Source organism: Hydra viridissima, unplaced genomic scaffold (assembly GCF_058129835.1).
Source record: "Hydra viridissima isolate aposymbiotic clone 2 unplaced genomic scaffold, HvirCarnegie_v1 scaffold_8, whole genome shotgun sequence".
In the NCBI taxonomy this organism is placed as follows: Eukaryota; Metazoa; Cnidaria; class Hydrozoa; order Anthoathecata; family Hydridae; genus Hydra; species Hydra viridissima.
Genome location: NW_028324307.1, coordinates 2541981 through 2566580, shown reverse-complemented (window position 1 = coordinate 2566580; position 24600 = coordinate 2541981). Strand labels below are relative to the sequence as shown.

Below are 24600 nucleotides of genomic sequence, written 5' to 3'. Positions count from 1 at the left end.
TATATGCTGCTATAATGGGGTTACATGCAGGAAAATGACGAAAGACAAATATGTTACAAAGTGGGAAAAGATTTTTCAAAACGCGCGACTTTAAATCATTTTACCACAACATATAAATGAAAGAAAGATTATAATAACTCATTTGTTTTTAGCATTTCTTTTTATTGATATGTATTACATGAGAAAGTTTTATAAATTATTAAGTGAAACTAAACACTTTTAGTGAATGTAGCAGTAATCTAAAGAGCTCAAGTGTTGGGCAACTTTTGTTCAATGTGAACAACGTAGCACGGCAATATTTGATCGGGATTTTGTATTACTATTTCCAAATAGCGACCGTCAGGTTGAAGAAAACCACCACGGGAATCACATCTAACATTGCTTGCATTCCAAGAAACATCGTTGCAGTGTTCAGTTTCTCCTGGCAATAGCTGTGCAAGTATTAGATGGTTCAAACCACCGTAATTAAATGTGTATGACGTGGTTTCTGAAAAATACACGCCTGGACCAAATTTACCATTAGCGCTAGGCTTAAAATTATCGTTCATAATGCTTTCTACGTTTGCATATGATTTAGTACCGTGAAATCCAAAGATCACTTTTGATTTGTCATCTTTCTTCCCGTACTTTTTTTTAAATTCGTGATGCTTCTTTTCAAACTGCGTTTTTAACTTAAAGTGTTCAAAATATTCAACTTGAGTAATATGGTAATTGTGGGACTTTCCCATGTAACGATAAAATCTTGACTCAACCATGCTGAAATGAATGTCTAATTCATTAGTTTTATCAATACATCTATGGGGTTTTATTACTTTTTTTCCAGAGGAAAAGTTCACTTCTCCAAAGGAAACATCATACTTTAGTTTAGAAGAAGTATAGTGAATGATATATTTGGGAAACGCTTGGTCTGGATTAAATATAACATATTCGTCGTAAAGTACTCCACCTGTGTTTTTCGTATTACGAGGGGCAAATAACGAATCACACTTGTGTTTACGCAATTTTTTTAAAGAAGCATCGTTCCAAGCTTTTTCCACAGTAAATGATTTTCCAAGAAGTACCTCGCATAATAGCAACTTATTCGATCCTTTAGTATACATTTCTTGGGCACTTTTAGACGAATCACTGGCGAAATAAACTCCAAATCCATACATTGGATTTCCTTTTGTTGGCAATCGAAACCCCTCTTCAGTTATTCCCATAATGCCTTCGTCTCCAGTTCCGTGGAACTTTAAGGAAAATGACTGCTCTGGATCAAAAAGATGTTTTTTAGCGTTTAACCATTTTATTTTGAGCTTGATGTTCGTGACTTTTTCTATTTTAGTAATTATAGGAAACCATTTGTGATCAGGTTGGATGTATTTTGAAACCATGTCAAAGACAGTTAGGTACTCTGAGGCGGTTTCACCGGTAGGGAAAATCTCATCTCTTCGTATAACGCTTTTGTTTAACGAATTTAATTCTGTAAGTTCGTTTTCTACCATCCTAATATTTTGCCGACGAAGTTTTTCCTCTTCATCGCGTTTCATCTTTATCATGTTCTCAGCAATTTTATCACAAGTAAAACATTTTGAAATAGTGTGATGTTCGAAACATAAATGGTCAACGCAAGCATGACCGTCATTACACTTTCTAGTGCATCTTTCCTTGCATTTTACTTCTGAAACATCTTTACTGCAAGGTTTATTACCAATGTGTAAACAAGGTAAAATAGCTGAAACATTGAAACTACAAATACCAGGCGGGTCCAAACATTTTCTTTGTCCAGGATGCCCACATTTAGAATGAATGAATTGGATCACGCTTGTGCAAATGGAATGAGAATGTAAAGGTTGACACTTTTCTTTGCACTCGTGTATTTGACAGCGCATTTTCAAAGTACACGGAGAGTTGCAAAAGCCTGAGAAATTGATATCTTTACTTTCCTTCGCATAATACTTCGCTGTGTTATGGTATTTACAAATCAATTGTAAAGATTCGCCCATTCTCTTTTGGAAGTTAAGTTTATTCATCAACTCTTTCCAAGTGGAATGATCTTTAAACATGTTGGCGTTCCCTATAAAATAAACTCCACATCTGGCTCTTGACTGAGCTACACACCTTCGACCAATGTCTTTTAGAAAACCAATTCTTGATTTATCGTTTGAGCGTACAAGTGATACTATTACAAAGTCGTTCTCATCACCTTGATACATATCTATAGTAAGCACTTTGACGCTACTTTCCTCGGACATTACCGATTGCTTTTTTAACTTAGTATGACCGCTAATGTTTTTTACCTGAGAATATTTTTCAAGATAAGCTTTTAATGTCGATCTTATTAAAGTCACTTGCGTTTGATATGCCGCAAGAATCGTTATTTGCTGCGGATTGTAACCGTGGTGTATAAGATATAGCGCTAACTTTACAGCTCTGTTGCTTTCTTCAGGATTAGAATAACTGCGATCGCTGGTTTCTGGGTGTTTATGATCCCAAAAAGAACAAGACTCCGCAATACAAGAAGCTTTCTCGTTTAACGAAACGCGCTCAGTGTTGGAAATTAAGTTTGGGTAAATATCTTTCAACAAGTCAGCCAACTCTTCTCTTTGTCTATTTTGAATGTGCAGCGTCCCATATGTCAGTTGGTTATTTATTAATCTCTCCATCAGCGAAATATCGAAACTAAAGTCTTTCTTTAACACATAGTTTTCTACTGGTGGGCGTAGTTGTTGATGATCTCCGATCATTAGCAAGTACTTGGTCCACGTGCCAATGCAAGCCACTAGCTGAGGTTCCAAAATCTCAGCAGCTTCTTCCACCAAAACTATGTCAGGTGCAATTTCTTTCAACAGAGACTGCTGAATAGCTGCGCAAGTTATTGTCATTCCAATGATTTTCTTGTCCTTTAATATGTTGGCATTGTGTTGATTTTGTAACTCAGTAAGCTGCAGGCATTTGCATTTGTATTGATTGGTAAGATCTTGAAACAGTTTTTTTAAGTAATCGCACTTTTGATATATGTTTAACTGAACCAAGATGGCCCTTTCTTCCGGCGATAAGTCCCACAAGACATCTTCTGAACAAGGAGCACCGTAGCTTTTAATAATTGCATGGAATGCAAATGTAGAAAAAGCTTTTATATTATTCACCTCTGGAGAAAGAAGTGCGTAGTTTACGTCTAGAATATCTTCTTTGCCATTAGTTGATTGATTGGTCTCAGAAACTCGTTCGTTTTCTAATTCCTTCACATATTGTAAATCTTCTAAGTCATCCATTTTTTTATTACTGATGCGTTTTTTTTGTATTATAAAATTCTTTGACGTTATTTCTCCAACTAACCTAGATTCCAGACCGGAAAATACATTTGAGTTGGGTAGCCATGCATTAATGACTTTTTTTTTCAAAATTGAAAAGCTTTTTGAGTACCTATCGCGTTCTTTAAATATTTCGTTTGCTATAATGCTTGGATCTTTTTCATAAAAAAATTCCTTAAAATCTTTCCCAGCAGTCTCTAGGACTTCATCTAAATTAATTTTTGCTTCGCTCCATATGCAAGTTAGAATTAAAGACTCAACTTGAGAGTCATCCAACACGCTTTCTTTGTTCATCGACATCGACTCGTTTAATTCTTTAAACTTTGTTTCAATCTCTTGTTTTAAAACCCTGATTTCATCCTTAAGTTCATTAATTTGTTGAAACAATGTCTTTTCTATTTTCATATTACTTTTGTAAGCAAATAAAGATATGTCACTAAGTAATGGGTCTTTGCAACCCCCTCCGAGCCGAATAACGTTTTCTTTCGGGAAATGTTTGAGCACAGAAACTAAAAACTCATCCAAAGCGTGGTTTTTGTAAGTTAGTACTAATACTTTTGCATTCTTGCAGCTGGAAATCGACAGTAGGAGTCGAAGCATTTGAACTCCTATAAATGACTTGCCACAACCTGGAGGTCCTTGAATAATCCCGATTCGGTTTCGAAGAGCATTTTTTACTGCCAATTCTTGGCTTGAGTCAAACACACTATCGTTACTATGACGGCTATTTAAAAATGTTCGTAAAGTAATTTGCCCGTCCTTTTCACTATTATAAACAATTCCACCGTCAAAACGCTCGTTCGGGTTTAAAAAGTCAGGTAAAGGACCGTATTGCAGATTAACCAATTCGCTAATAAAACTTATTTGATCAGGCTCCATTAGTTTCAAACATTTCAATATTGGTTGGTACGCTTTATAGTATACAGGCGACTCAATCATCACAGTAGAACGGCTTTTTGTCATTAAACTATGCAAAATGTTGACTTCTGAGACTTGATCTCCTACCGCGTCACATATTTGTACAACAACTATTTGTTTTCCAATATAATCGCGAGAAGTAACCGTTAACCATACATTATCTTTGAAAGTGCCATTAAAAGACAAACAAAGGAGGTTGCCTTGCATCATATTCTTAGTAAACTCAAGGTTTTTCACTCTAAAGCATGGTTCAAATTTCAGGGCTAAACAGAAGTAGTTATCAGTTATTGAAATTCCTTGTAAATATATGTTCTTGTAAACTTTAATATCTTGCTCATCCAAGTTTCCACTCAAGAGCTTCGATATGCCCTCTCTGATAGAACCTAAACAATCTTCTCGAAGCAATCGGAAATATACATCTATGTACTCATCAGGTGACCTATAAGAGCCCTTCTCTTGAACTTGCTTTAAATCACTTAAAGCTAGCTCATCTGAAGCATCTATTTCATCGTTAGAAAGTACAAGAGGCAGATCTTTAAACTCAACATCTCCTATGCAAGTCTGACAGCCTATAGTTGATGCTTTTAAGAGTTTGTACAAGAACTCTGATGATACGACCTGCTTCTTTACTAACGTTTTAATCAAAACAGCAATAGCGGTTATCTTCTTCGGGGCAGAGTTTGCAATTACAACAAGAAAGTTTTCAATCAATGTCAGCTCCGCTCTATTTTTAAAAGTGTTTTCACAAAGAGATTCAATAAGCTGTTTCAACCTGCCGTGGTTTGGTTTAAAAAAAAATGTCTGTGTTACTGAAACAAGCACTTCTTTAAATCTCTCATTCAATGTCTTAACTTTAGAACTTATATGTAGCAATGTGCGAATAAGCAATATTGATAAATCGTTTGATGTATTCCATGAAACCATTTGGGTAAGTTGTTTCCACACACAGGTTAATGAGATATACTTTATCACATCACTTTGTACGTCCGTCAAATTGTTGCAGATCTGAACAAGATAGTCGGATATTTGAGTATCAGTTCTTTCAGACAAATAGGTTACGTTGACTTTTGATGCCTTCAGATTTTGCGCGGTTTTTTTTACCAACAAGCGATACTCAACTCTATCCCCATTTTTTAAAAAAAGTTGATTTGACGATACATCTTGAAATGAGAAAAAAATATCATTACTCTTTTCAGAATCATTCGTGGCATCGTTCTTGATAAAACCAAACGGTGTTTCAATTGCATTTGAGACAAACTTTTTAACAGTGCCTTCCATCATAAATACCGACGACTTGGGAACGTTTTTATAATCTTGGAGATATTTGCTTCGTTCATTGCGATAAAGTTTTTCAACATTATATTGCAGTAAAGCTAACGACTGAGACGAAATTGCTTCAGATGAAATACTGGAATGTTTGAAATGATTCAATTGAACAGACGAAGGTTCATTGATTGATAATTTAAGAATACTTTTAGGCATGAATGGTTTATCTACTGTAACTGCGTTATTAGCAGCACGAAACGGTTCAGAAATTAATTTATGATTATTGATGAGTTCGTTAGACGGCAAAATGTTATTTACTCTACAGCTTTTAATTGTTTCGCTAGTGTTGTTTGTTTCACCAGCTCTAACTTGCAGTGAAGCTGACGGTTGAGACAAGGTTGCTTTAGATGATTTAATGGAATGTTTGAAATCATTCAATTGAACACACGCAGGTTCGTTGATTGATAATTTAGGATTACTTAAAGGTAAGAATAGTTTATTTAAATCTCCAGTAACTGCGCTTCTAGCATCACAGACTTGTTCAGGAATTAAATTTTGTTTATTGATATGTTCTGCGGACGTCAACAAATTAGTTTTTCTACGAGTTTTTCTACGAGTTTCGCCTGCTTCACTTGTTTTACCGGTTTTACTTGTTTTACTTCTTCTAATTTGCAGTGAAGCTAACGGTTGAGACGAGATAGCTTCAGATGATTTAACAGAATGTTTGGAATGATTCAATTGAACACACGAAGGTTCGTTGATTGATAACTTAGGACTGCTTAAAGGTAAAAATGGTTTATCTATGTTAACTGCGTTATTAGCAGCACGAAACGGTTCAGAAGTTAATTTATGATTATTCGTGAGTTCGTTTGGCAGCAAAGTGTTATTTACTCTACATTTTTTACTAGTTTCGTTAATGTTGTTTGTTTCACCAGGTCTAACTTGCAGTGAAGCTAACGGTTGAGACGAGTTTGCTGTAGATGATTTACTGGAATGTTTGAAATGATTCAATTGAACACACGCAGGTTCGTTGATTGATAATTTAGGATAACTTAAAGGTAAGCATGATTTATCTACTTTAACTGCGTTGTTAACAGCACGAGGCGGTTCAGATATTAATTTGTGATTATTCGTGAGTTCTTTAGACGGCAAAATGTTATTTACTCTACAGTTTTTACTTGTTTCTCCATTCTTACTTGTCTCACCAGTTCTAAATAAGTTAAGAAAAGTTTTTGTTTTTAATACCAAGGCTAAGAAATAAAAACAAAATTTTATAGTTTCAGATTTTCTATACTCTTTTACATTGCTCTAAAATTTTGTGCACTTTTCTAAGCTCTACTGTAAATTCATTTTGGATATACTGTATAGTCATATTTTGAATATACAATTACCCTGGGGGTCCTTATTTGCAATTGTGATAAAAAAAGGCCACCAAAGAAAATAAAATTAGAAAAGTGATAAACAAATCAAAGACAAGTTTTTAGATATCAGACGAATGATTTTCTTGTAAACAAATCAAACTTCTGATTCTTCTGATATTTAATCAAAAATTTTTTAAATTTATAAAAGTTGACTCTTCAGCTATGGTGTAATATTTTTTCAAAGACAGAAGATACAGTCTGTAAAATGCTTGTGAGCGATAATTAAGGAAAAACTTAATTAGACAAAATTTTTTTAAAAAAGCGAGACTTTCTTAACATTAAATCTTTTCGAAATTTTAAATTGAAAAAAAATGTGAATACCTGACATTAAACTGAAGTATCTTTTCATTGTCAATTGAATCAACACCATCCAGTTTTATTAACGCATAATCAAAATAGTCAAGGCTTTTAATTGTTAAAACTGAGTTCTTACTGTTCGTTACAGTTCCAGAAAACTGAGTTCTTACAGTTCCACTAAATTAAAAATTTCAAATATCCTGTAAAAGAAAAAGAAAAAACATTATTAAACCCCCTAACTGATAAAACGTGAATTGATTTTTGTCATTGTGAAAAAGAACTTTCTTTGGAGTGAGTAACAAAACTCAACTCAGTGAGAGAGCGGTATTTTTGAAGATTCTAAAGAAAGTGAAGTATCTTTAAAGTATCTGAAGACTCTAAAGAAAGAAATATTGTTAAATTCAGTGCAGGCATTATTTTTAGTGCTGCCATTAAATTCAGTGCTGTTGTCATAATCATTGCTGTTACAATACGAGACGGAAGTAACGTTCCGGTCTCCTCTCACCGATACTCAGGAAAAAAAAAAGCGTAAATGGCGTAAAGAACATAAAAAAACAAGATGGAACAAATAATTGAATGATATAATAAACATTTTAAATTTATTCAAGATGAAGTAATTTGTCACAATGACAGTACACAATGACAAGGCTAAATATCGAAAATGTGTGAGGTGTGATGAAAAAAGCCATCGATGGAAGTAGACCACAAAATATAGACGGTTTAGGGAAATTGTTAAAGAAATCTGGGATAATCTTTTATTAGCTAATAATGTAATATAAATGAATGTTGATATCAATCGTGACACAATAAACTATTGACAAATGTCATTTTATTAGGCTTTTAATAAACTTTTAAGCATCGGCGTTTGGTTAAATAATGAATAGAATACAATTTTTTTTAATCAATCTTTTAACATAAATCAGGTTTTGTGAAGTTTATTAAAATAGAACAGTTTTTTTGCGTTTAAAACAGCTAAACTTTTGGTATAACGTGTCTATGTTCATACGTAAAATTTGTCAGTTAATATTTTGTTTAAATTGAATTAAATCGGTTTTAATTAAATAGCAACTCTGCAAAATGTCTTGAAGGGTTGAAACAAAATAACATAAGGTTTGAAAGCCATCTCAATTTTTTTTCTGAGATCCTGTAACTTTGTATGTCTAAATATACAAGTAATTAAATTTATTTTAAATAATTTATACTGAAAATATTCATTAACAACCGAAAAGCCAAGCGCCAATACTTATCAACTTTGAAAATCACTTCTTTTTTAACTTAGCTTTTATAGTTTTAAAATGATTTGTGAGAAATTACTGTTAAATATTTAGGTCGAAATGTAATTAGTTGCGTGCTCAGTGGCAGCATTGACCAAGACAATAGGGGTTCTCTTTTCCCCGCTTTTAAGCTCGAAAGCAATAAAGTATTGTGTCATGTGTAATGATGTTTTGGTGTATGTTTTTTGAATTTTTCAGGATTTTAGATATATATAAATTAAAAGGCTTATGTTAATATATTTCACTCTTGGTTTGAGATCTCCTAAAAAGTAAGTTTAATTTTATACTTGGCATTTAGTTGGTGAAAAGCTTTTCTCACATAACAAATTTCATCACAATTAAAAATCCAGGGACTGATTTTGGTATTCCTGCAGTTAAGCGGCGTAAAATAATTTATAATTTTAGCTTGAGTTAACTCTACGGTGGTGAAAATGAAAACAATCTGAAAGTGACTTAATGGAAAACCAAAAAATTCGAACTTTGGAAAAATTCGAAATAATTATATAAAAAAAAAAGCAAAGAAAAGAAAAACCTGGTACAAATGATAAGAAAAAGTAAGAATATTTGTTAAATTGTTTTGTTTTTTCATTAGCGCTACTACACTTTCTCTCTCCCCCCCCCCCCTACCTTAATTTTATGATTGATTCTGATAGAAAATGTTATGCTGATTAAGAATGGTATAAAAACAAAGCTCTCAAAATTAATGGAAAATGCTCTAATCTGAAGTTGAAAGTACAAAAATATACTACAAATCGCGAATATTCGCCATCTTGAATTCACTAACTTCACGGTGGATTTTGTTTTCAATTGCAAAACATTATTAGCCTGGTTTCTTCCATGAAAAATGATTTTTGGTTAATTATTGATACGATAGTTTTTTCGAGGGTCATCAGACCGACAAACGAACTATAAAACATGTTACTCTTGTGAAAAATGTCTTTCGTTCTTGTGAATCTTAATTTATAACAAAATTTTTGACTATATTTTAAACATAATCATCATTATTATTAAAGAAAAAAAGGATATGAAAAAACGAACTTTTACAGAATAATAAAAATGGAATTCCTTAATGTTCTTTGCAAAAATAAACTATTTATATGAAATATTCACATTCAACGTTTACGTTCGAACATTCCTTTTTACATAAAAGATTTGATTAAAAAAAATTTTCACGGGAGGTTAACTTGTAGCATGAAAAAAAAGGCAGTAGTTCACACTTCAAACTTGCGTGATAATATCACGCTAGTTTAAAGCGTGTTAGTTGTTTTAAAGTTCATTGCAGTCCTCAACCAATAAAAGAAAATTTCAACTTATTCCATAAAAATTCCAAAGGTATTTTTTTCAACAGAGTAAGAGTCCAGCTAAAACAAACTAGCGTGATAATAGTTGAGCGCTATGGATTCCCTTAACGTTCTATTATTCAAAATCTTTGTTATTAAAAGTAAAAACCAGGTTGTTAATACTTTCAAAAAAGGTAACTTTTAAACAAAAAAATAATCATTTTTCAAGATGGCGAATATTAGCGATTTGAGTATATTTTTGTACTTTCAACTTCAGATTAGAGCACTTTCCAATAATTTTGAGACCTGTTTTAATACGATTCTTAATCAGCATAAAATTCTCTATCAGAATCAATTATAAAATAAGAGGGGGGGGGGGGGCGAAGAGAAAGTGTTGTAGCGCCTTTTTCATTTATATTACATATTATACAACATATTTATATATATGTGATTATCAATTTTATTAATTCTGCACTGAATAATTAGTTTATGTTAAGTAAATAGTTTTTCTTAATTAACATGGACTAGGTAAATCCTTGTTTAGATGGCTTTTGAAAACAAATTGCCAAGAACAATAATTGTAGTATCCTATATTCTATGATTATAATAAGCAGTGTTGGAAAGTATTTAAATAACAGTATTTTAAATACGTAATTGAAATACTTTTAAAGCATTTCATTTCTACCTAAAAAGTTACGCTTAACTTTATTCTTTACCTTTACAACTGTTTTCTTTATGTTTATGTACATTTTCTTATTTGTGTATATGTGTTAATGCGTATGTATATGTGAATACATTATAATAACTACTTGATCTATAATTTAACTCTTTTAAAAGTCTGTTTTACAAGTGTTACTAATAAATTTTTGTAAAAATTTACTTTTGTTATATGACTTGTATATTACTTATGTTTTTCTCTTGCCTTTTCTTTATCTTATTTAGGTCATTGCATTTTATTAGTGAATTACTATTTGCAATGACCTGTGTTTTTTGTAACATCCTTAACACGAAATATATTGATATTGATAGTGACTGATATTTTGTATTTGTATTTTAAATACAACTTTTGATGTATTTTGTATGTTAAATGTCTTTCAAAATACAAAATCCTTTTTAATTTTTTTTTATTTATATAATAAAGATATTATTATGATTAATTTATTAGTTTAACATAGTTGTGATATATATATATATATATATATATATATATATATATATATATATATATATATATATATATATATATATATATATATATATATATTAGGGGTATGACTAAAAAAAAAACTTAAGAATTTTTTATTCCCCATGTAACCATGAGTGGAGAAATTATATTTATAAATATAAAATATATTTTTTTTTATGTAAATTGTCAAAAAAGATCACCCCTCAAGCTGAAAATAATTTTTCCTATCTTTTTAGTGAGTTATAAATTAGAAATATAATAGAGAACCCAATTTTACTCAATATACGACTGTGATCACAAACATCATAAATTCTACAGATTTCTTTACGAGATAACTGAAACTTTTAATAACTGCAATTTTCGATTTGAACCCTGTTGGACCGCGCGGAAGTGCTTCAGCATTTTATAATTGGTTTTTTGTATATAACCGGAATTGTCTTCTTTAACTTTGTCAAACTGTTATCTTGTGTTTTGAACATTATGTCCAAAAATAGAGTTGCTTCAAACAAGAATAAGAAAGTTTGGGAATCAAATTTAGTAAGGTTTGAAAAAGCTAAAACTTCCAGAAAATGTACTACTGTTGTTAAAAGTATTAGTGAAATGAATAAGATGCCAACAGAACAGCGTATCATTGATCGATTTAAAAGTTTGTCATCAAATGTGAAAAGTAGAAAGGAAACTAAATTGCTATGGAGAAAGCTAAATATTCCTATTCAACAAGGGAAATCGGCAGCAGAAAGAAAAATAGAAAATGTATTGAAAAAACTTGACAAAGATAGTCGAAAACCCGGAACTCAAAATTTTACACGATTGTTTGACATAACCGATGAGAAAGGTGAATGGTTGTGTCAGGAAGATAAAGAATTTTATTGTCTTCAAAAGTCAACAAATGGAAGAGCTGGATATTGTACCACAATTAAAGATGCTGAAGGTATTCATCCAAGAAAATTATTGTTGATAAAGAAACAAATGTCCATCAGTCAAGGACAAGATTTTGTTGAATCAGCTGGTGAAGGAGAACCTTCAGAAAGTGAAGAGCAGTGTTCCAGCAGTGATATTGAAGCTGAAGGTCCTTCATCATCTAAAAAACAAAAAACAAATTCAGCAGTAAATTTAGTGATTTCTGCTAAGATTAGTACCAAAAAAGCACATAAAGTCTGTAAAACTCTTTCAGAAAGTGGTATTTCTATTCATACTCCAACGCAAAGTGGTATCTACAAAGGTGTTATGAAAGAAGGAGAAAAGTTGAAAGCAAATTATATGGAAAACCTAAAAAATGAAAAGTGGTCTTTGCACTTTGATGGAAAACAAATGAAGAAAATGGAGCATCAAGTAGTTGTTTTGAAAAATGAAAATAGAGAGGTTAGGCTTGCTGTTCTGGAAATGATGAATGGAAAAAGTGAAACAATATATAATGGGATAAAGCATGTGCTAGATGAGTATGAGCTGTGGCCAGCCATAAAAATGATTGTATCTGACACAACATCTACAAATACAGGATTAAGAAATGGTGTAGTTACACGGTTACAGAAACATTTTAAAACCATTGGACTAGAAAAGCCTGTTTTTATTGGATGCCAACACTATATTCTAGATACTCTTTTGAAACATGTCATGAATGATCTTTTTGAAGGATCGACAATGTCACCATATCTCCATTACCCTTTTGTGACAAGGTTGCAGCAAGATTACGAGAACTTGAAGCTATTGTTTAGTAATATTGGAAATCCTTTGACAAAAGTGAAGCGAACTCGCTGGAGATATGACATGGATTTCCTGAATCACTTAATAGCATGTTATAGAAAGTTTAAAAGCACAGGTAACTTTCCAAAAGTTAATTTCAAATCACTTCCTGCTATAAGCAATGCAAGGTGGAATTCAAGAGCCATTTTTATTCTACTTGCTTACATTTTAGTACCAGAATACCAAGAATCAGAATCAGCTCAAGCAGCATGTGACTTCATCTGTGGTTCATGGGGTGATATATGGTTTGGGGGTCACTACTTCAATCCTGCAGACTTTGTTAATCTATTAGAAGCATGCAATGAGCATCCTAAAGCATTGAAATCATTGAAAAGGTTTTGGTCCACTGAGCCAACACCAATACCAACACAACGTTCAAATATATGTGCAGAACGTGCTGTGAAAGTGATGCAAGACTTAATGCCATTATGCCATAGCATAGAAAAACTAAATATTAAATACTTATTGTCAAATACACAGTAGACAAATTTTAATTATACATGTTTATTGGTTTCTATAAAGTAGTGGAAGATGTGTTGCAAAACTACATTTTTTAAAAAAAATTTACAAATATTTTTTAATTGGGGGGTGAACTTTTTTGACATATAGTAAAAATGCTTGTTATTTTTCTGATTTTTGCACAAAATCCCCACTAAATTTAGTATGGGGATATAGGGTTGCAAAATTGTCATATCCCTAATATATATATATGGAGTGTTGGAAAGTACTTAAAATACTAATATTTTAAATACGTTATTTAAATACTTTTAAAGTATTTTATTTAAAATATATTATCCACCAAGTATTTTGTATTTTAATTTTAAATTTTTTAAAATTATTTTTTTACAACACTGATAATAAGTTATCAGTTTGAGCAATCTGAAATTATAAAATCTTACAATAAAGAACTAAAAATATTCTTGCATAGTTAATGATGTAATAAGTAAATATTAAAATAAAATTGCTAAAATAATTAAATAAAAAGATTAAGATAGATACATAATAAATTAAAATAGAAACAAATAAAAAGTATGATAAACAAAAACGTATTTAAAAAAAAATAACCAAATAACTACTTTGAAATTTATCTACAATGATTTTAATATTTAAGAACTTTTTAGGTCTCTACGAACGAGGGCGCTAAAAGCGAAAGTTTTAAATTATTTTATGCCGCTTTACTGCTGGATTACCAGATATTTTTTTAAATGATTTTAATTGGGTTTTATGGATCATCATTTGATTTTGAGAACATGGTGACAGGTTAAGTTTTATGACATCAATTTCAAAGGGTATAAACTCTCTTATAAGATTCTTACAACAACATACAAAAAAGTTGTAAAGGAAAATTTCTGTGAAACTGCTGAGCCAACAAGAATATGCAAATCAGCTGAAAATTCTTTAAAAGAACTTGACCATACTGTATTTTTGGAAAATATATTTACAAAACATTTATTCAGAGGTACCTTGGTGATAATGATACGTCTTTATCAAGTAATGTTTTATCTACAGATACCTAACCAAAAATTGAAAGTGATGTGAAGAAAGAACGTTATGTGTTGTCTATTCCCAAAAGATATTGTATGTATAATATGGGTAATTTGTTTAACTTCTTAATTGAATGTATAATTATTTCAAAAATATAAAGAGATTAAAACCTTTTTCTCAGTTGAAGCAAAGTTGATTGACAATTTAGTCAACAAGCAAAACTTTTACTGCTATTAAATCCAATCAAAATGTGTCATTCTCTTTCACTTATCTAGTTTTAGTCATGTTGATTTGCACCAATTTATCTAGTATATGGTTCAAGCTTGTACCATATACTAGATAAATTGGAAAAATATTTGTTAGTTAGGAGAACTTTTCTGACAATCCACATAGAGTGAAATCATCCAGAGCATGTCACTCTTACATCTCAAAATTCATTTCCCCCTCATTTACAGTCTGGAGTAAAAAAGTTATAATTGCGAAAATTTAAACTAAAGATTCAATTTGATTCTTAAGATATTTTCTGTTGAAATCAAACTAATTTAGCATAGAAGCAAAAAAGAAGCTTATAATGTTTGAATTAACAATTAAAAAAATAACAAAAGAATATTGAAGTTTAGAGTCTATATAAAATCATCCAGAGGATGTTACTCTTACATCTCAAAATTGCTTCAATTTTACCTCATTTGCAGTCTATAGAAATAAAAATTATAATTGCAAAAATTTTAATTAAAAATTTGCACTTTGTACTTGAGATTTTTTCTGTTGAAATTAAGCTGGTTTAGCATATTAGCAGTAAAAAAGCATATAACAATAAATCAAAAAAAATAAAGAAAGAAAAAATAAAAAGAAAATAAAGAAAAAATTGAAACTTATTATTATTATGTTGTTGTTTGGTAACTAAGTTTGGATTAATATATTAAAAATAAGCAAAAAGTGTTGTTTTTTTTTTTTATATAGGATTATAATTTGTTTTTTTGTATTTCCCTTATAAATAAAACTGAGAATTTCAGTGTTTTGTTTAATTTATTTTAGTTTATAATTAAATCATAAATATATTTAACATGGAGAAATGTAATGTTAGAAAATTTCACAACATTTATTGCCACAAAACTGGACTTCCTAGAAATCAAGGATTTATTCAGCTAAAAGATCTTCATTTTGAGTAGCAATAAGAAATAATGTAGAGATAAAAAGTTTAAAGAAGTATGTTATTTAATAACATAAAAACATGTTATCATAGCAATATTATTGCAAATATTTTTGAGAGAAAAATAACAGCTTTGCAATCCATTTGGAACACATAAAGAAAGTGCTATCACACAAAAAATACTGTCGAAGGTGATCTAACCTTCATTATAGTTACACAACTTTTTTTTATGGAAATAAAAAGAAAATTATTTTGAGATTTTTGTTTTGTAAATTTTCAGTTGCTTTTAAAACTTATTTATATTTGTTTTTTTTTTAGGTGATATAAAGATTTTCCTTGCTTTAACAAAGATTTTAAAAGAAAAGAATGTATATGTAACTCTAGGTTGGAAATATCTATAGAATTGCATGGGGTTTCCTTAGTCAAATTGAAAAGGCTTCCAAAAAACAGCAAAATGCCTGCAGCAACATGCAATTTTGAATAACCTTAACAGCAAAAATAAACAGCATCATCTCAAACACTAGCAAAAATAAAGATTCTAATCAGTTAATGAGACAGTTTAATGTATGAAATCAAAAGTAAATATCAGTGATTGGATCTTACTGCTATGGGGTGCAAGTGTTAATTCTCACAGCAGAATTAATGAGTTATACAAAGACATAACATTAATTTGAACTGTCTGAGTATCTTGCTTGAACTTCAATAAAAGTTAAATATTAATAAGGAATTCTTTCTTTACCAGGATAAAACAAACCTCTTTAAATTAAACTTATCAAAGTGATGAGTTTTGCAATCTGAGATCTAAATAGTGTATCACAACTAATTCATCAGGCATTTACAATATATTTGTATGCATACATCACCAAAATAAAAACTTTCTCATTGATGGAATTAACTGGAATAAAAGTTATAGGTCTTTTATGGTTTTAATTGTTTGTTTTCTTAAGAAAGCAAAGTGTATCCTTAAAACCTCACTAAACATCCATATATTGCAAAAACACAAAATATATAATTGAAAAACTGTAAATCAAATCTCTAGCAAAATGAATGCTAAAATTTAGGGGAATTTGTAAAAAAATGACAAAAGATGTTGATCTCAACACAGTGTTTTTACAAAATCTATGATGTTACTAGATCTATCAAAGAAAATCAACCTGATTTACCATGTGTAAAGTACTTTTCCAATTATTGTGCATCGCAATTAATAACTTATGAACTTTACCAATTTTTGCTGTTACATGTAACTGCAGTTAAGATTTTGATCTAAATTCTGAATGGGTATTTTCCTCTACAACTCATGGTAAATTCCCCTATGAAGTTATTGGTGAGGCTGTTAAATGAAATTCTGAAACCAATAACTACTTGGCAGATTTTGGATTTTAATTTAATGCACACCTTTTGTATAGACAAGATAAATGGAATCTGTTTTAAGCCATTTCCAAAAGAGGGGTATTGACCAAGCTTGATCACAATTAGAAAAAATGTTAACTACCTGGTATATTAATTTCTGGCACTGTAATATATCATCATTTATAAAAGTTATAAGCTATTTAAAAAACAAGAGTTGATGCAATTACTGAATCATCGAATGTCATTCAAGTAAACAAAATTAATAAAGAGATTTCATTAAATATTTAAAAAAATGGATTATATTGCAAGTTTTTATGATGGATTTTGTTGGCTAAAGATTACTAAAGATGTTGGTGAACTTGACATTAAGTTCAGAATCAATCATCCCCATGGACCAGATAAAAATTTCTTTTAACCATAAAGAGATGACAAGTGCTGGGTACCACACTGTTGAACTCAGTAAGTCTTAATCTTAACCAAAATATTTGTGATCTTTTGAAAATAATCACTTGCATGCTGAATCAGCATAGCATTAAGTGACGATATCTCGAGAAACCATATACATTGTTTGGTAAATGTTTTGTTTTTATCATTTATAGACTACAAATAAGATAAAAATAAACCAAATCTAAGACAAGATTGACAAACTTTTTTTAAATTTCTTTTGAACTTGCCTATAGCTAAATATGGCATTATGATAGTACAATGTATAATAATGAGATACAACTTACGAAGTATTTATTCTTCTTCTAAACGTAGAACTAGGGTAAACTTTTATACTCTCAACTCTTGACTACGTTAAGGTTTGTCTTAAAATATTTTTGTATTGACATTTACAATTTTTTTTCAGTTTCAAACACTTATATAGCTTTTAGAAATATTTTTTTTATTAAATAATATTCATTACACATTATTATGTCAAGAAAACAGTTTCTATATGTGTGAATTTGTCAAATTTATGCATATATTTTATTAGTGAATAAGCATTTGCAATGACTTGTGTTTTTTATAACATTCTTATTAACACAATTTTAAAAATATATTATATTTACATACATTTTTATTTTATGACTCACCTTTTTTTGTCGTTAGAATGCAAAGATTTTGCAGCGCCCATTTTATTTCAACAACTTTTTTTTTTTTTTTTCTAAAAGTAGTATTCTTTCTAAAAATAGTAATTCAGTCAAGTTTTATAATTCAAGAAATAATTATTTGTCTTTAGAAAGAAAACTTGTTTATGAAAATAAATCATTTGTGTTTTATAATGCGTTACTATGTATCACTATGAGAATTAAATCTTAATCACTTCTCAGAAATTTTCTCAGAAACTCATTTCTCAGAAATTTTCAGATTAATCAAAAACTCTCCTACACAGTTGTTCACTTTTTTTGTTTTGATTTTTTTCAACTTAGTTAAACCATAGTCATAGTATTTAAATAGTCTGGAAACGCGGGCCGTTTTCTCATAACACTTAAGTTCCTTTCAATACTAGTGCTCAGACTACTTTAGAGTGCATCAAATTGTAAACATAGTACTTAGCTGCTACTTAATTTCATTTACTCTGTGATAAATATTGAAAATGCCAGGAGCCAATTGCGCTATATTTGGTTGTTCAGTATCAAGAAATCATGTTGGATTGTCTATATTTCGTATTCCAACAAAAGATGACGAATATAGTGCAAACTGGAGACAGAAGTTAATAAGTGTAATTACACATGACAGAGTGATTGACAAAGGATTAAAAGCTCAAATCGAAAAAAGAAATCTTTATATTTGTGAACGTCATTACACAAAGGATCAACTTCTTCGTCGTGAGTAAATTGGAGTATTTTACATATTCAATATATCTGCTGCTTCAAGAAATTGGTTTGTATATGCCATATAATTATAATATATGGAAGCATTTCATTGACTGTATAATTAGATGGATGACTTCAGATATAATACGTTATCTTCAAAATATATTTATTTGAAATGTTAGCTAATAGAGCCTAATAAACTTTATATTTTATATAAAGTTTACTTAGCTGGATTAGTTGACAAATATTATATCAGTATTAACATTGTGTTGGTATCTATACTGGAAACAAGAAAATTCAGGTACATTTTTATAATTTTAGATGATTTAAAAACTACACTTATTCCTGGATCAATACCAAAAATAAATTTACCACAAAAAAGTTTTTCTATTTCAAGGTAAAATAAAATTATTTTGAAAAATAATAAAGAATATATATATATATATATATATATATATATATATATATATATATATATATATATATATATATGAAAATAGTTTTTTGTTTATACTGTTGTATAATTGCAAATAAACTACTTGAATTGATAATTTTATTTTAAGCACAACTTCTCGTAAATCTGCAGAAATCATAGTTGATAAGAAATCCAATTTAAATACTCAACCAAACCCAATCCAGGAATGTTACAAATCAATGGAAGAATTTACTAAGCGTATAGTACATCTTAATCTTCCTTCTGGTTGGAATATAAATAATAATATTTCTCACGTTCATATTTTTGAAAAAGATGAAATTCATGCAGTTACAAAAACAGACATATTTATTGATGCTTCTTTAACATTTATACTTCGCATTTATGCCTGGCGTTTACCATCAACCCATGAAGTTTATAAAAGTTACGACAGTTCAATGAAAAATATCACTTTGTCAAACTTGATCAAAGTTATTTCAAGTTATAGTATTTGTCTAGGAGTCTCACTCGATGAAGCAAAAAAGTCTGCCATCAAACATTGTGTCTCTAAAATATATAATCAAACAGAATTTAACTTTCATGGTACTTATCAAACTGAGTATTTCAGATCAAGTACATGTTCAGTTTTGAGCAAACTGAAATGTTGTGATAACTGTATTATAAATGAAAAAACTTTAATTTCTAAGTCTTCCAAATCATCAAAAAGAAAGCACAGTGTAGCGAAAAAGCCTGCTAAACTTAATGCACCAATATCATTGACTTCTCCAGATCGCCTAAAGTTAACAATTCAAAACTATAGAATTGAAAATAAGGAGTTGAAAGAAAAAATCATTGATTTACAAAATTCAATTTCAAAATCTGCCCTGACTATCAGTTCAAGTTTAAGTGATGATTTAATATCAATTATGTCAAATGCAGATCAAAACAAAATCTCACCTTTTATGAAGCTATTTTGGGAGGAGCAGCAAAAATATTTGAGGTTATCTCCAACTAATGTAAGATATCATCCTATAATAATTCGATACTGTCTTTCACTGGCATCAAAGTCTGCTGCAATGTATGATGATATACGTTACAATGAGAAATCAGGAACAGGTTTTCTTGTCCTTCCAAGTCGTCGTCACTTACGTGATTATAAAAATTACATTAAACCTAAACGTGGATTCAATAAGGAAATAATTGATGAATTAAAAGAAAAAACCAAAGATTTTTCGGAGCAAGAAAAATTTATTGTCATTCTAATGGATGAAATGAAAATTCAGGAAAACTTAGTTTGGGACAAGCACACTGGGGAGATTGTGGGTTATGTTGATCTTGGTGATGCTGATGTTAACATAGCAACTTTGCCAAAAGTAGATGATTTTGCTACCCATGTTTTAGTATTTCTTGTTCGTAGTATTGTCAATCCTTTTAAATTTAGTTTAGCTAACTTTGCAACAACTGGAGCCACCGCTTGTCAAATTTTTCCATTGCTTTGGAAAGCAATTGGAATTTGTGAATTAAATTCCTTAAAAGTTATTGCTGTAACTTGTGATGGAGCTTCTGCAAATCGCAAGTTGTTTAAAATGCATTTTACCATGACACGTAATGATGATATGAATCCGCATGTTGATGTCACATATAGAACCCTTAACTATTTTAGTTCAGAAAAACGATTTATTTATTTTATATCTGACCCACCACATTTAATTAAGACAGTTCGTAACTGTTTATCTAACTCAAAAAATGCAGAAGGAACAAGATATATGTGGAATGGTGGTATGTTCATATTGTGGAATCATATTGCTGATATATTTTATGAGGACAGAGAATGTGGCTTACATATTTTGCCTAAACTCACTTTTGAACATATAAAATTGACGCCATATTCAATAATGAATGTTAAACTTGCTGCTCAAGTGCTAAGTTCTACTGTATCAAAAGTTTTATTACATTACGGACCACCTGAAGCTGAAGGCACTGCTAAGTTTTGTGCCTTAATGGATAGCTTCTTTGATATAATGAATATAAGAAGTTTAAATGGTCATAAATTTGATCTAAAACCAAATCTAGCTCCATTCTCATCATTAAATGATGATAGGTTTTTTTGGTTACAAAGTGTTTTTTTGCAATACTTTAAAGATTGGTTAAAATCTATTGAAGAGCATCCTGGAGATATTTCAAAAATTTCAAAATCAAAGATGTTCATTGCCCATCAAACATATGAAGGTTTGAAGATTACAGTTCATTCAATTATAGAATCTGTTCAGTTTTTACTGCAGCAAAATGTAAAATATGTTTTAACTGAACGCTTTTGTCAGGATCCAATTGAAAATTATTTTGGACGCCAACGATCACTTGGATCACGAAAAGATAATCCATCTGTTAATGACTTTGGTTACAATGATAACATGATAAGAAATCAGAAAGTATTTCTTCCTGTAACTGGAAATGTAATTAGCTATACAGATAATACGAGTGATAGTATTAAATCGTGTTAAAAAAAAATTTAAACCAAGTAAAAACTGTATTAAACATAAGATAATATTTTTTGATGAGTTCAATTATTAATATTTTTCACTTAAAATTTAACATATATAGATTTCGACTTATTTTCTTTTTTAAAAATGTAGTACACTATTTTTAAAATATTTTTTGGTATAAATGTATTGGTCAAAAATAATCAATTTTAAAGATCTGTCTATATCAAAATTTATCTTACAATTTAAAAAAATGGTAACACTATAAAGTATTAGATGTGTTATTGTTAATTTAAAATTGAAAAAACAATTATATTAATTTTGTTATTGATATTGTATATATCAAAGTTGATTTATACAATATCAATATGAAATATATCATAAACTTATACATCATAAAAGTAAGTCATTAAGTATTCATTTTACTACTTCAGGAGTAGTTAGTAATATGCTATTAATATTTTTAAAAGATATGTGGCTATGAAAATAGCCGTTTTCATAAGTCCAAGTCATGCCAAGTCTTTAATGTCCTTGTTCCAAAGTTGAGACTTTTTTTTTAATTGCTTTTCTTAATGCATTTGATTTTGTTTGACTTTTAGAAATCTTGAAAGCTTGCAACTTATCTTTCACATAGGAAAATGTACGAACACGTATATACAGAGTTAGAAGATCTTCTAATAAATTAAGTGCTATTTCTTTTTGAACTTTATCAGTTGAACTATGTATAATTTTTGAAAAGTTAACAAGCACAAAAGAGTCTTTAATTAACGTATCAACTATTTCTTTGCAATTGATAGTATGAGATGACTTTTTTGCCATAGAAATAAAATGGTACTCTGCAGTAGTAAAGATACAAATAACCTCTTTACTTACTTTCCATAAACCACCCCTATCATGCAAATTAACATGTTTATGCTCTGGCAAAGAAATTGTTTCTCCTGTACATTTACCAGCAAGCAAAAATGATAAACACTGTTTATGATACAAACTAGACATGTTAGAACTAAATCTAATTCTACGATAAAAGGTACCAAAAACATAACCACTAAGATAAGCGATAATAGATTTTTCTTTTTCAGTAAACTGATAAGATTCATGTTTAAATGTTAAAACATCATTATTAAAGGAGGCGCCAGTCAGATGAGCCAAGACAAGATTAGCAACTTCAAAACTTAAAAGAAGAGTGCAGTTTTGGCTAAGATTTTTAAAAGGACTTGGTGCTTCAGAAAATATTTTGTAGAAAGCTGGGTAAAAATTTTCAGCATTTCCATCAAATGATTCAATAATACTTTTTATTAAAGAATAAGCTGTATTGACCTCTATACATGTCAATTTAAAATTTTTAAATTCAGTTCTTATTTTAGTAGGGTAGCATTCATCTATGGCAAGCTTTTCTGCACTCTGAATCAAGTAATTTTGAAAGCAATTAGAATGAAGAATAAGCTCTGCTATTTTTTTCTCTTTACTAAACTGTTTATCAATAAGCTTGTCCTTGTGCTTGGCATTGAGGTGACGAGTTAAACCACCTTGTGATAAACATCTTTTTTCGCAATATAAACACAAAAATACACGCTCTTCATTTGCGTTAGGAATATTTCCAACAGCTAACTCAACAGTTGAACTAAAATTAGGATCAGTCTCCAACAAATCTTCATCAATAGCAGCTAAAACAGCATCAAATTCATCTAAATTATTAGAAACTGCGGCAGAAAAAGTCATTTTAAAATTATTTGATGCACTCTCAGTCCGGTCACCCTTAAATGTTCAAGTTATTGAATGAAATCCATAGAAGACGACCCGCGTTTCCAGACTATTTAAATACTATGACTATGGTTAAACTGAGGAGTAAAGAGTGCGTCGTTAAAGTTTGATCGACGCACAAACGGTTTAAATAAATTAGCATCGATTTTTTGTCTTCCGTAAATAACAAATAAAGTACGAAAACATCGAATTTAGTAAAGTAAAATAAAACGAATTTAAATAGGTAAAATGTTTTGACATACAAAATTAAAAGATTTCATAAAATAATTTGCATTGCCTCACCTTCTGTTCTGCTTCAGTACTTTTAAAAATTGCGCACATTTTAGATATTGTGCTATTCAAGTAAATCCATTAAGTTCGTTTATGTGAATAAACGTTTGTCACAAAATGTTCTGATGTTTTGTACGGATAAGATAATCTTTTTTAGTAAACTTTTTAAGGTTAATTTTTAAAGAGCGATGTAGAATTATTTATTCGTCAAAAATCCATATAAGCAGAGAACTGTTCAACACTTTGAAGTATATACATGGCCAATCCATAGTTCAGTGAGGCATCATGCGGAGAGATTTTTTTTGATAAAAATTTTTCTATAACTCAAAAATAATTTTTATTACTCTAAATCAATCTTGAATTAAAGTTTTATAATAGAAATTAAACACAAGTGCATTAACATAACACTGAAACATTGCAAAAATTAAAACATGAGTTTAGTGACGCAAGGCGGAAAAAAGTGTTTTTTTATCAGCATACTTTTAAATGGAGTTTTCGCTGAAATTCAGTTCAGTGACGAAACAAAGATGGAATTGAAATCATTTTAAAAAGTTTTCTCATTTTGTAATAAATTTTAGTTATACTCAGGTGAAAATAGCATCGGAGCAATCTTATCAATCTGAACATAAAAATAATGTGATTTTGATATATCTTTGATTTTTCTTGAATAACTTAACATTAAACTGAACCCAAAATAATTTTTTTGTTGTCTTGTGTCGTTTTCTGACATGAGTTATAGATATTTGTAAATGTTGTAATGTCAACCACTCCTCTCCCGTGCATCGCTGCAAAGAATTGCCAGAAAAAATTTTTATGAAAATGTTTTTCAAACACAACCATTGCAGCCATAATGCTTTTGTTTTTGAACTGAGAAGGGGCATTATTGCTGAACATGTGTACTTCTTTGACTAGATCAAAAATAAAGTGAAGAATTTTCTCAATTTACGGTATAACGGAATACTTTGTGTGATCAGTTGAATCAGAAACTATGGCAAATGTTTTTAACTCAATGTTCCAGACTGCTAGGGTCATAATAGAAACTTGATTTTGACCAAAATGAGCCGCTTGCGGTTCATTTTGATAGAAACACCTAGCGTTTTTAGCCCAGTCAACTTCAGAAATAATACTCAACGAAGCTTCCTTCAGTTTCTTAAAAATTGTTGATTAGTTTTTCTTTACAAATGCGTATGTAACGAACTTATCACGCATTGCTAA

The 24600-nt window shown here is 29.9% G+C and overlaps 4 protein-coding genes across 5 annotated transcripts; 2 read left to right on the top strand and 2 right to left on the bottom strand.

Annotated features, from left to right (window-relative positions):
- Positions 1-141: 141 nt before the first annotated feature.
- LOC145186558 (NFX1-type zinc finger-containing protein 1-like) lies at positions 142-17872 on the bottom strand. Of its 2 annotated transcripts, none has more exons than XM_090095324.1 (3): positions 17740-17872; positions 7220-7395; positions 142-6687 (listed from the first exon to the last, which is right to left on the bottom strand). In XM_090095324.1, the coding sequence occupies exon 3, from the start codon at positions 5691-5693 to the stop codon at positions 249-251; it is 5445 nt and encodes a 1814-aa protein (XP_089951450.1). In that variant the 5' UTR covers positions 5694-6687; positions 7220-7395; positions 17740-17872; the 3' UTR covers positions 142-248. The 2 variants fall into 2 exon arrangements, with proteins under 2 accessions (XP_089951450.1, XP_089951449.1); XM_090095323.1 differs by having other exon boundaries at positions 7220-7372; positions 17740-17865.
- On the top strand, positions 11051-13173 carry LOC149884506 (uncharacterized). Its single transcript, XM_090095325.1, has 2 exons — positions 11051-12754; positions 12851-13173. Exons 1-2 carry the CDS (start codon positions 11416-11418, stop codon positions 13159-13161), a joined length of 1650 nt encoding a protein of 549 aa, XP_089951451.1. The 5' UTR covers positions 11051-11415; the 3' UTR covers positions 13162-13173.
- A 239-nt stretch (positions 17873-18111) lies between the features above and the next one.
- LOC149884505 (uncharacterized) lies at positions 18112-21586 on the top strand. The gene is made up of 3 exons (XM_090095321.1): positions 18112-18474; positions 18784-18859; positions 19026-21586. The coding sequence occupies exons 1-3, from the start codon at positions 18243-18245 to the stop codon at positions 21373-21375; spliced, it is 2658 nt and encodes an 885-aa protein (XP_089951447.1). The 5' UTR covers positions 18112-18242; the 3' UTR covers positions 21376-21586.
- LOC149884504 (uncharacterized) lies at positions 21487-23073 on the bottom strand. Its single transcript, XM_090095322.1, has one exon. It carries the CDS (start codon positions 23071-23073, stop codon positions 21877-21879), a length of 1197 nt encoding a protein of 398 aa, XP_089951448.1. The 3' UTR covers positions 21487-21876.
- Between the last annotated feature and the right edge of the window lie 1527 nt (positions 23074-24600).

Bases quoted from the DNA above. Each gene is read 5' to 3' on its own strand.
- LOC149884506 (XM_090095325.1), top strand. From the start codon at position 11,416: ATGTCCAAAAATAGAGTTGCTTCAAACAAGAATAAGAAAGTTTGGGAA. The intron at 12,755-12,850 runs GTAACTTTCCAA...CTTACATTTTAG, and splicing joins TAGAAAGTTTAAAAGCACAG to TACCAGAATACCAAGAATCA.
- LOC145186558 (XM_090095323.1), bottom strand. From the start codon at position 17,780: ATGGGCGCTGCAAAATCTTTGCATTCTAACGACAAAAAAAG. The intron at 7,373-17,739 runs GTGAGTCATAAA...TTTTTAATTTAG, and splicing joins CATTCTAACGACAAAAAAAG to TGGAACTGTAAGAACTCAGT. The intron at 6,688-7,219 runs GTATTCACATTT...TAACTTATTTAG, and splicing joins ATACTTCAGTTTAATGTCAG to AACTGGTGAGACAAGTAAGA.
- LOC149884505 (XM_090095321.1), top strand. From the start codon at position 18,243: ATGCCAGGAGCCAATTGCGCTATATTTGGTTGTTCAGTATCAAGAAAT. The intron at 18,475-18,783 runs GTGAGTAAATTG...TTATAATTTTAG, and splicing joins AAAGGATCAACTTCTTCGTC to ATGATTTAAAAACTACACTT. The intron at 18,860-19,025 runs GTAAAATAAAAT...TTTTATTTTAAG, and splicing joins AAAAGTTTTTCTATTTCAAG to CACAACTTCTCGTAAATCTG.
- LOC149884504 (XM_090095322.1), bottom strand. From the start codon at position 23,073: ATGACTTTTTCTGCCGCAGTTTCTAATAATTTAGATGAATTTGATGCT.